The 12,357-nt window shown below is 38.6% G+C and overlaps 1 protein-coding gene across 1 annotated transcript; it reads right to left on the bottom strand.

Annotated features, from left to right (window-relative positions):
• Positions 1-786: 786 nt before the first annotated feature.
• On the bottom strand, positions 787-6,198 carry m6pr (mannose-6-phosphate receptor (cation dependent)). Its single transcript, XM_058646687.1, has 7 exons — positions 5,854-6,198; positions 4,854-5,026; positions 4,534-4,703; positions 3,386-3,495; positions 2,672-2,802; positions 2,455-2,581; positions 787-2,366 (listed from the first exon to the last, which is right to left on the bottom strand). The coding sequence occupies exons 1-7, from the start codon at positions 5,857-5,859 to the stop codon at positions 2,244-2,246; spliced, it is 840 nt and encodes a 279-aa protein (XP_058502670.1). The 5' UTR covers positions 5,860-6,198; the 3' UTR covers positions 787-2,243.
• Positions 6,199-12,357: the final 6,159 nt, after the last annotated feature.

The following is a 12,357-nucleotide window of genomic DNA, read 5'->3' as shown; positions in this document are numbered from 1 at the left end:
GAAATAATCCATATCATACAGTTACCACATTGTTACCATACCGTAATGTAAAGTGCTATCAAAATATTTCTCACAGTACAAATGTTTTTAGCATTTAGGCCTGGCTTAAGAATATTTGTTCAACTGAACCTATTTAACCCTTTAACACCTAAGCCTGTCCATTACTTACAGGACCAGAGAATGTCCTGTAACTAAGTGATTGTGGTTATTTTTCCAAAATAACCTTAAATATCTGGCAGTTATTTTGAATTTACTGCATGTTAAAATTGTGTATTAACAATTTAAAGTGAAGACCCACTATAGTTGTACATGAACACCAGAATTTAGAAAAATGGAAACTATGGACAGGCGTTTTTCCAACTCTCTCCTCTGATTCGCCAGCTTCCTGCGAAAAGTAGTGAAATTACCGTAATAACCACATGTTGGCTTTGACGTGCAACTTCTCAGAAACCGTTGGCGTGTTTCCGATAGCACAAACCGTCACGTAATTACGGTAATGCACAGTGCGCTTGCGCCAACGTGTCAACTGCGATACGCTCGGTGTTAAAGGTTTAAAGCGATTCTGTTTCCTTAAATATCTGCTGAGACGAATTGTACATAATTAACTGAGCTCATTATCCAGGATCTTAACCGTGGAGTTCATTTAAATATAAATAGCAGATAAAAAATGTATTATGCATTTAATGTTCTTATCAAAACACACTCAGATCCAATAAATGCCAAAAGTTGAGTGCACTTTGGTGTTATCTGAATTCATCACCTCAAAAGACATAATAAACCAGAAGCAAGTTTCATACGGTATTTCTTTTAATGCAATCAAAAGTGTGTGTGTGTGTGTAAGTCATCCTTGAACCAAACAGGCTATTATAAGAATCTGAAGGCTGTTCAGTTCACAACAACCACAGCTGTGAGCTTCCCCACCAGATTGTGACTCAGAATATTTCTCTAAAATAAGCAAAGGAAACATCAACATTAAAAGAAAAAAGAAAAAAGAAAAAAACTCAAAAAGCAAACAGAAAAACGCAAAGTGCTCACACTCAAAGTAACATAATAACTTGATTCAATGAAACGTCCTTGTACTTTTCGCATGAAGGTAAAAAAAGGTCTGCTTTACGTCTGAGCAGCAATAATTATACCAGATCTATGTAAAAATATCAAATCCTTATTATTACGTCAATATATTATAATATAATTATATTGACACCAGAAGACTTTTAAAATGTGGTTAAACAGTCTTCAGACTATAATGTTTGTGTACCTCACATTAGGTAAGCAGATCAGTTCAGTTTGCACACTACATTATTACTTTCTTTTCTCATGGGAAACATTGGAATTTTTCAATATTTGACAATGAATTCTATACAAAAATACAAGTACATAGACTGCCTTCAAGAATCTTAAATTATGAACTGCAGAATTCCTAGGTGAATGACCTCTTATTGTCCTTCACTGGACTGAGTGCATTAACCATGGAGGTCTGACACAGGAAGTCCACAATGTTAATTTCTCTGAAAGAAATTAGAGGAAGTGCTGTTTACAACCCTCACACTCACATTTCAGAAAGTGACACTAAGCAGTGAATAGATGTCAGCGCAAGCTTTCTCCTATAAAAATAGAAATTAAAATCTACATTTTCTATGTTTTTTCCCCAGTGGTTTCTACTTGTGTAACAACGCTGAAAGCACAGTCACAGTATTTAAGCTCTTACATTCTCATAATTTCAATTAAAGCCGTATTATACTGGCAAAAGCATGTGTGTGTGTTTCATAGCCTGCGACTGTCAGTGTACATTAAGGACCCATGGAAGAAAAGCTTGCTGAAACCTGCACGCACATTTCAACAACAAAAAAACAATAATTAGCCAAGCAGAAAAAAAGAGCAACATGTCATTAGGTTTAGATCACACAGAAATCCAACTTCTTAACATTTCCCATTTGGGACGGACTTCCATGTAAGAAGAGTCATGCTTTATTGTCACTTTGCAGTCTTCTATGAATTGCTCATTTGTCTGACACCAAATGTTTAGCATGAGATGCATGAAAGACAAGTCTATCGGACCTGTGATTAACAACCTTCTTAGGTGACTGTAGTTGCTCTGGGATAAACACTAAAAGTGAACAGGTCCTGACCTTAACCAGCACAAAAACAAAACAGACGTGTCTAGCAGCAATTTCATCTAACCTGCAAAAGAGTACATTGTGTCACACTGTGAAAAATTCTGTCCCATCTCTGACATATTGAGTTCACATTGGTAGTAAATGGTCATCTCTCTCTTCTGGCTCTTCCTCCAAAGCCTCTGTGGGAACTCCTCTGTAAGCCGGGGAATCCTCTCGATTTCCTGAGCGGCACACAAAGTCGCAGCCATCCTGTAAAGCAGAGTTTAAGATTTAAATGAAAGTCCACGCAACACTGAACATTTACTGACAAGGTTTTTTTCAGACGGCTCAGGCTTACTGCTGACAGGTTGCCAACTTCCACCCAGAAGTTGTAATTTGGGAATTGCTCCATCCCTTTGGCTCCAACAATCAGCCGCTGATACAGGAAACCTCCAATCAGGTAAACAGCCAGAAGGCAAATCCCACTGTGAGAGGAGAGAGTGAATGGTGACTGATCATTCATAACATTTTACATTCCAGCTTTTACAGTGTTTGTGTTTACTATGTTTACACACATGATGAGTAATATGGAGCCTGTGCTGAGCTTGGATGGGAGAGCTGGACACACGGCACTCGACTCCACTTTAAAGAGGTAAAAACAGTCTTGTTCCCTCTCCCTCTCCTCCAGAAGCACTTCCAGCTGGCCCTGGCAGGAGGATCAATGAAAGCCAACACAGTTAAAGAAGGAATCAGGGGGCAAGAAAACACGGCATATGTGGGGAGAATTAGGCTGTGGTCAGACACATACAGTTGCTGAATGCAGTTGTTTTGTAATCAAAAGCTCATCGCCCTGTTTCCACCGGCTCAGAAATATCTCTAAACACAACCTAGAAACCATTATTCATGCATTCCTGAACTCCAGATTAGATTACTGTAATTTACTGGACTAGTATCAGCAAACAACAATCCCTCAATCAGCTAAAACTTATACAGAATTCTCCTGCCAGAATACTGACCAGGACTGAGAAATAGGACCATATGACTGCTACCTTGGCTGGCCTACATTATTACCTGTTGCCTTCAGGACTGATTTTAAGATTTTGCTGCTGACTTTCACAGCCCCGGGTTATTTAACTGAACTTCTTTAAGGTGGTTTTTCATATTACTTACTTGTTTTCCTCTGGTTTTATAGCTCGTTTCTCTCCATTTTCTGAATTCAAAAGCACTTTGTAACTGTGGTTTGAAAGGTGTTATATAGATAAAGCTCATTATTATTTAGATGATTTTACCATGTCTGCCTTCCTGTTGCAGGAGATCATAACAAATGCTTTCCTCTTCTCCTTGGAGCAGTGAACATTATACGCCTCACCATTTCTGTAGATCAACATCATCCAGTCACCTGGGAAGGAAGAAGAGACAAATATAATACTAAACATTTGGTCCTTTGAGTCATTTGAATATTTCAACTGTTAATTTCAGCTTTTTTATGCTTGTAGTTTGTGTCTAAACAATTTGAAAATCACAATTTATAGCATTCCATTAAACCCTGCAAATGCATCATCTGCTCTAAAATGGTGAAGAAAGATGATTTTAGTCTTTTTTATTCTTTCCTATGTGACAGCATGCGTGTATGAGCCATTTATGTTGATTGTTGGCATGTCACAAATATTTATTTAGTAATATTATTTGGGACACCTGGTGGTGTTAATTGCACGCACAGGTAGGAGGAGGGTACACAGTTCTCACTTAATTGTAATGGCAGTTTAAAACATTGTCCATTAAGTTTATTTGCCAATAACACACAGGCACAAAGGGTGATCTTACACAGACCCACGCAGAGGTGGAACACAGAAACAGGGAAAAAGTCGGTATGTTTGTCAAACAATCTGCATAAACAAATAACAATAAAACTGCAATAAAACACGGGTCTGCTGTGTAAGATCACACTTCCTGTCTGTGTTTTAATAGCAAATAAACTTAATGGGAAATGTCTCAAACTGCCATTACAATGGCTATTGTCATGACAACAGTATCCATCATCTCAGTATTTGTAAACATGGGAAATCAAGACATCATGACACAGGCAATATCATTGCTGTGAACCTCTGAATTTATAATATTTGTAAATCAGGGTTGTTTTAAATGTCCTACAGTAGTAAACGGCAACTTAACCTATACTGTGGTTTCTTTACACAGAGATAGATCAAGTGTGTACAACGAGTGCTAGTACAGTATGTTGTTAGTGGTGTATGACTGCAGTTGGCATCCATTATGTTGCATTACTGCCCTCATATGTACAGACAAGCGTTTTTGTTGCATTTTCCACACCCTGTTTCATGATTTTGACTTTTGAAGAATTTATGTATAAAATAAACGAGTTTCCTTTGTTTCATTGTAAATGTGGATGACAAATGTTTAATATCCTGCACAGACTTACTTCCTCCAATGGCTTGTGTTGAATTGTACAATCCAATCACAGTAGTTTTCTTTTCACTCCCCTTGCTGTCCACTTGAATAACCCCAGCACCTGGAACACCTCCTGCATCCCCACACAGCTGAAACACATACGTGTAGCTCTCTCCTTCATTCGTGTTCTCGACTGTGAAGCTGTCAACATGAGAGAAATCACAGTAAATGTAAATAATAACATACAAGACACAGTCAACACTAAATGGACCATCCGTCAGAATGATGCTGTTAATTCTAAATGACATAATGAAATTGTCGCTTGTTTTTGACAGACCGTGAACCTCTTACCTCTTATTGATGAGTGGCTCCAGTTGTTTTAGGATTTTCCTGTCGGACTTAGAGTCATAGAGCAATTTGCAGTTGTCGATGCCCTCAGCGGCAAACACCACACAACCATACAGGATCAGCTGAAGAGTCAGGGTCCAGACCAGGAAGGGCCTTCTACTGGGACAGACAAACACCTGGAACATGATACAAGCAAAGAAAGTTATCACAACACCTTCTTTGGAAAGAAATGCTTTGACTTATTTATTGCAAAGTGTATTCCATCGTCTTTACTGCAGTTTGCCGAGGTGGACACAAAGCGGTTGAACAAACATGCTATGAAGGCTGGATAACTTCAGTACTGAATAATCATAGTTTTTGATAATGTTTGTCTTTCAGCAGCATAATTCAAAAAAGGATGAGAATTTTCTGGGAATGCATGATAAGGTTCAAGGCAGAAGCTAGTAGTTTCAGTATCTGCATCAGCATTTCAGAGTATTGAATCTGTGGGAAACTACTTATTCATTTATACATGACAACTCTTTGTGAACACTGTGATTCTTAATCCTGTTTTTTTGTTTTTGTTTTTATTGATGATGTGTTGTTTTATTACCAATTTATTTATTCCTTGTTAGTATTTGTTCTATTATTAATTAAAAACTAACATCAGCCCTACTATTGATCATCAACAAATTAAGCCAAATCAAATCCTGGCAAATACTGTAAAAAAACAATATGTCACAATGGAGGATGTGTACTCAAGGATGGTTTGTTAATAAGTGATAAGAATCAAGTGTTTCCTGGATACAACAAGGAGGCAAACACTTACACTGTACAGTTAGTAAAGGTTACAGTAGCTTAAGCTTATATAAAATAGTTAAGTCATTGAAATTGCTAAAGTTGGAAAACTAGATATAGAGCATGTGCATGCAAAATGTATTTTCTTCCAGGCACGAGGCAAGAAACACACAGTTATGAGAGCAGATGTGACAGTTGAACTTGTGCTCGGTCAGTCAGCGCCTACCTTCATCACTTCTACTGTGGACGAGTGGGAGAAACCAGTTCGTTTTACACAGACTAGCTGACAGATGACAGAAGTTGCGGATGAAGACAGTGGATGATGCAGGGAGTCTCCTCGCGCTGGAGTCGCTTCCTGCTTGACTTTATCCGCAACACGGCTCCGCTGTTGTCATGGAGACACAATTAAGTAAACGTGTACGTGGTCGGAATGTTTGCATGTAAGCGTCATTAGTCTCGCGTTTGTCTGTCCTGGATAATAAACGTGCCTTTTCCACAAAATGTGACAAGTGGATAGCCAAGAAGCTAACAGGCTACGGGCTAATGCGGAAATGAAACTAAACACACATGACCGCGCGCGCGCGCGTCGATGCAAGCACGCACGCACACACACACACGTACACACACGTACAGGCCGAGTTTCACGTGACCACTCAACGCACGAAGAAGCCAATAAGCTGCAAACACAGTGTGTACATCCGCATCAGCTGACATAAGTACTGGATTTCCTGGATTTTCTGGTGTATTTTAATAATAAACATAAGAAATAACTTTACCTTTGCTAAAACAACTATTAGTCTATTATGACTATTAGTCCTAGTGATAGCCTGGGAAATTTGCACTGTATAATGTCTATCGAAAGTATAGTCTGGTAAAGTCACCACTGCCTTACAGTTCTCTTCCTTCCCAGTGTAAATAAATGTTTCTCTGATGTCTTTCTCAATGAATTACTCAGACTTTAAGGGAGTTTAACGAGAAGCAACTTTGTAGTAATTTAGAATTACTGTAATTTATCAAGGTCACACAGCTCAGTTTAAATATTTAAAGTATATCAATAAATGAACTACATAATCTGTCATTTTATCATTATATTTGTAATATTAAAACAAAAAAAATGATATAAAATGCCAGCAAACTAAGGCATACATGTTGGTCAAAATAAAGAGAAACCTGATTTGAAGACTATGAAATCAACTAACTGAGTTAATATTGCATTTTTTTAGTGAAGACCACCAGTTGAACGCCTACATTTGCTGTGCTCAGTTTGCTGCCACTCCTACGTCCAGGACAGCACGACTCTGCACAGTGCACATACATATTTCAAGTCATGAACAGACCCCCTGCTGCACGTGACATTTCTTCATTGTGACGTTATGATGGTTCTTGGTTATTTAATGATAACTGGTTACAGTGGCTCGTCATCCACAGTCAGCTTCCAACAAGAAATTACAGTATGTGTAACACTGTCTGACCCTTAGAGGTCAATGACTACCACATGGCCATAATTATGAAGATACACCTTTGCCTTAATCTCAGATAATGAAAATGATACCCTGAGGACACCAGTGCTCTGCAGGAGCCACTGTGCTCTTATCAAGCATGATGTGATCTGGCAGTACGTACAGCAGTGATACCAAAATGGCTGAAAGGAGACGGGGGTGAAAGATGTTTCAGCAACAGACTCAATCTTACAACGAGCCAGACAGATGAAGAGAGAGAGAGAGAGAGAGAGAGAAAGAGAGAGAGGGATTTTCCAGATATTTCTGCTTCTTGTCAGACATGACTGCAAAGCCCAGAGAATCCTCAAATGACAACCTCTGACCAACAGTGATCTTAAAAACATCAAAATATTGTTGCCTCTGTCCCTGCTGGGAGACGGACATGCTGTCAGAGCTTGTCATCATGTAAAGAGCTTATCCATAGCAGCGCCATGACACCATTTGTTTTTCCAAGTATCATCCCAGAATCCTGCTGGCTCATCATCATAAATCTGAGAGGTGACAGTGGTGGATCTTGCAGCTGTAGCCATAGTGATGCAGCTCAGCCATCACAAGATTAGTGAAGACAGTGATCCACTCAAAGAGAAGGCAGTTTGGTGTCTGATTAATAAAATTAATTTGACCTTTACTCAAGTATGCAGATCACTTCACCCTGCTTTTTTGTGTGCTCTGTATATCTTGTGACTTGGTACGCCTTCACCATAAATCACAAATTACAATAAAAACACATCGTAAATTATTGTAAAACTATTGTGTGTGTGTGTGTGTGTGTGTGGCTATAAAGGAACTCCCCTGACGTGAGTTTTTTAAGTATGATTTATCCAGTTAAATACAATATTTATAAAGGAACTGCTAAATCACAGTATTACGACATACGTGAAGTTACAATAAACAACTCTCAATATACAGTCATTTATTATGAAATGATACAGTAACCTACTGCAAAAATGCAGTATCTGGGACACAGTAATGACTGTAAATATTCATCTAGTAATTAGTAGCAACTGGTGGCCAGTAATTTGCTGTCAATGTGCAGAAAAATATTTTCCAGTGGAAATCTCTTTGGAACCTTGAAGTTTTGCAGGTGATAATTGACTCTGACTGGAACTGTGCTTTCTTTTTGCATCTGGATTATTATGTAAAGCCTCCCAAAATCAGAGGAAAATATGTTTTGGACTGCAGGCTTTGTTGACACTTGAGTTGACTATGTTTTGCCTGACCTTTAATGATGTTTTCCACATTTTCCGCACTCTGTGGATTTGTTTTTGAAGGGCACAATTTACCTTTGATCAAATCTAAATTTCTGGCTCAATTTGCAAGAGTGCAGCTTTGAAGCCACAGAGTTTTTGTTTCATGAGCTCCAACAGCACATAGTCCATCTGCTATAAGTAGTCTATGATTGGCCAGGCATGTGCTTAGCTCCATCCTCTTGAGTTGTTTTCCCTCATATCCTCTGACCACAGAAATATGCTTATGATTTTGTTTTCCATGGGTTTGATGATGTTTGGATTCACGCTGTAGAAATCCAGGTTCATGCTGCAAAGCTCTTGGCATCATAAATATATCACAACAGAGCTGAGTGGGTAGAGGTAGGTTATGGTTTGACGTGGACCAAACAGGGAGGTGGCTGAGTACAGCTTAGCCAATCATATATGTGATAATGATACCACCCCATGTGTAAGCAGCGCCAAAGTAGTCCTGCATATATACATCAGAGAATAAAGAAAGAGAAACTCCAAGAAGAGTAAGTGATAGCGGCATAATAATAAAAATGAAAAGACAAGCTTATCAAAACAATACACAAAGAGCTTAACCATGCAGAAAAGTAAAATCCAATAAAAGGTGAAGTCAAATTGAAAACTGATTAAATGTGATGAAATAAACTGCTGTATACTTGTATACATATACATTTATTTTAAAATGATAATATAGTTGTGCAGATATACTTCAATGGGGTAGTACAATTAATGTCTGCCAATGTTTTACACTGGATCTGAACAGTGTGTACAATTATGGTAGTCCAAAATGATGGCCTCTGCAAAGCTGACCCTACTTCTGATATAAATATAAAAGTCTCATTCTAGGGTAATGAAAAACAATTCATACAATCAGGTGATTGTACACAGTGTCAATCACCTGATAAGTGTCATTATTTTATTTTCAATTTCTGCCAAATGAAAATAATTTCACCTAAATTTTATACACTGGACCTTTAAATGAAGAGACGGACTCAGGCAGCCTTATTTCTTTGGGCAGGTCCCCCCCAAGAGTCTTGGGGCTCTGATAGCAAAGGCTCTGTCTTCCTTCTTTCAATCTGGACTCTGAGATAGAGCCGTGGTTGCTGCTGGGGTGTAAGTGATTAAAAGTCTAAAATATAATCTGGAGCCAGGCCGTGGAGGGCTGGAGGTTAAAAACAAGTAATAAGATCTTAAAACATTGGGTAATACAAAACACATTTCCAAAACACACAAACAATCAACAGAGAAGTTAGAATGAGAGTATAAGTCGCACCAGCAGCATGTAACAGAGAAATGAAAACTGCCAATCGTACAGACAAGGCTCTATACTTGGGGTAAAAGTGACGACAACAACAGAGGATTGTTGTGGATTTCTACCCGTTTTCTGTTTCTCCTCATTGTTAAACCTCTGAAACAGCTCACAGTCACACTGAGTGATAAACACATAGGTAGGGTCAGAAATGACTAACAGCTTTGTCTCCTTACGTTTTTGAGAATGTCGAAGTGCATGTGTGTGTCGTGCAGTAAACTGTTATCAGCACTAACCATACCTAATTAATGGTGACAGACTAGACATTGTCTAGTCCATTGTTGTTTAGGGTTTTTTGCCTCTGAGCAATTAATGTTCTGAGTCTTCGCCCAAAGGTTAATTTCCTGTCTGAAAGACAAGAAAGCAGCACAAAACTATAATCATCGAGTGTCTTGCTTCATTTCTTGTTGTAGTGGCCTAATTGTTAAGGATAATAGGCAGTTTAGCACACACACACTGAGGCTGAGACAAACTGTAGCTATGCAAGAAGAGCAGCAAATCTAAATTCATCGCAACACTTGTACGCCGTTTTGTTGCAGAAGTGAGTCCAGTGGTTTCAGACCAACATTCACACTTTGGTCCCCTAAATACAAGTCAGTCCAATCTGAATGTTGCAGCTGATTATGTGAACTCCTTTGGGGCCACAATTCTCTTGAACAATTCTCCTAATGGCTATTTCCAGCATCATAATGCTTCAACTGGTCTCATGAACATGATAATGAGTTTGGTGAACGTCAGTGGCCCTCCTTATCACCACATCTGAATTCATTAGAATACCGTTGGGACATGACAGAACACAGCGTTAGCCATAGGAATGAGGAGCTGCAAAATCTGCAGAAGTTATAAAAATAGACCTCTCATTGCTCCTAAAACAAATGGTGTTCCTAATAAAGTGGTTGGTGAGTGTATGCTTTCAATCTCTTAGTCTCTAAAGAATCAAAATAAATAAAAAAAAAAAATCTCACATCTTACAATCTCTGCTTTATGAAGTGCTGATTCCTGTAACCCACCCTTGTATAACAGCGGACCCACTTTAAGTCACTGCTTTGTGACTATATGTGGGTTATACGTTGAACGGTGCAGCGCTAAAATCCACCAGTATGTTGATTCATTCATAAATGTGAACTTGCAATGCAAGTATATGGCCACTCCCTTTTCTACACACCCAACCAACAAAAGCAAACAGCAGATAAGATAGAGGCCTGTGTCATTATCTTTGCATATCTTGGTTCAATAGTGTCCCTGTGCTCTGCTGAAGTGTCCTATTGATTGGTTGGAAGCTGAAACTGACCCTTGACATCTTGACAAACGTTGCATCATTAAAGGAAATGTATAGCCTACTTCCTTCTCACCACCTCTCAGTCTGCTATTGTGAATATCACTGCTCAGAATTCTGGGTCATGCTTCATAAGAATTCAGACAATGGAGGGAATGTCTATCTTCAGACATGATTTTTTTTATAATCCGAGATTGAGACTAAACTAAAACATTTTTCCAAAATTATATTCATGTGATCATAGTCACACTAGCAGTAACAGGCAAGTCAGTTATTCAAGGAGATGAATATTAAAGCTGAGTGACAACAAGCATGTAGATTATTCCTACAGTGTCCTTGAGGGGAAAAAATACCACAAACGCCTGGATGCTCCTGGGCATCGTACATATTTATAAGAAAAATACAGCCCCCACCGAAATTATGTACTGTATACTCTCTCCTTGGACACCTTACAAAGTAACCACACAGTGATGCTCACTTTGGCAGATATTACAGCTTCCAAACTTTCTGTAGCATCTTTAGATTAAGGCACTTTCACCAATTTATTATTATAGAGCGCTTTAAAATACTTTCAGATTATCTTAGAAGAACAGGGCATGATTAAATAATGTGAGATGTGAGGGGCTGGGAGTTCATAAAGTTTGATTTCACTGTGTTCCACATGTACTGTAAAGGTTTGCTTTGGCTCACTTGGCTTCACGTGTCTGTAGGACCTTTGCATCTGACATTTGCTTAAGCCTACTAAACCTATTTTTAATCATTTGTGCATCTCACGCCCAACTGGCTTCCACACAAAACACAACACAGAATCCATAGCAGTACTCACTAAATGATGAGTTAACCAGAGAAAGCAGCTGCTACTTTCCTATACATGTCCCATGGAAGGACCCTTAAACATAACAAAACTGTGTACATTATAAAATGCATTTTGTGCTTATTCAACACACTAAGCTAAGGTTCATACACAGGTTTATATTCATTTATAGCTCATGCATGCAGTATATACAGTATGCAGACACACGGTGTAAACACTTACAGTCAGTATACACCTCTGCTTGATGGATTAGCTTTAATGAAATATGAATTGTTTACACATGCTATTATAAATATGGTTATAATAAAGATGGCAATGTAAATACAGGTTCTTAAATATGTCATTTGGGCCACTTTGCAACTTCAATCTTTCTGTGTGAGTCTCTGGCATAATAAACACATTCCATCCCATCCATGAACAGGTCCGTAAAGGTGAAATTAATTTCAGAAGCAACAGGCTCATGGTCCATCCTCATGGTCCTGGTGCCATGAGGATGGTGTACAGGGGGTTTTCAGCCTCAGTTGTATTATCTGCCCCCTCTGTTTGAGCTTTATGTGTCTATAAAAATAAAACTATGGAGAACAATAAAATGAT

This window comes from Solea solea, chromosome 13 (assembly GCF_958295425.1).
Source record: "Solea solea chromosome 13, fSolSol10.1, whole genome shotgun sequence".
NCBI classification, from domain to species: domain Eukaryota; kingdom Metazoa; phylum Chordata; class Actinopteri; order Pleuronectiformes; family Soleidae; genus Solea; species Solea solea.
The sequence above is the reverse complement of the archived record's forward strand: the minus strand, read 5'-3'. Positions and strand labels throughout refer to the sequence as shown.

Excerpts from the sequence above, each read along its gene's own strand:
- m6pr (XM_058646687.1), bottom strand. Across the intron at positions 4,704-4,853 it reads GAGCCACTCATCAATAAGAG|CTTCACAGTCGAGAACACGA; the intron begins GTAAGAGGTTCA and ends TCATGTTGACAG. Across the intron at positions 2,803-3,385 it reads GCAACAGGAAGGCAGACATG|GGCCAGCTGGAAGTGCTTCT; the intron begins GTAAAATCATCT and ends TCCTCCTGCCAG.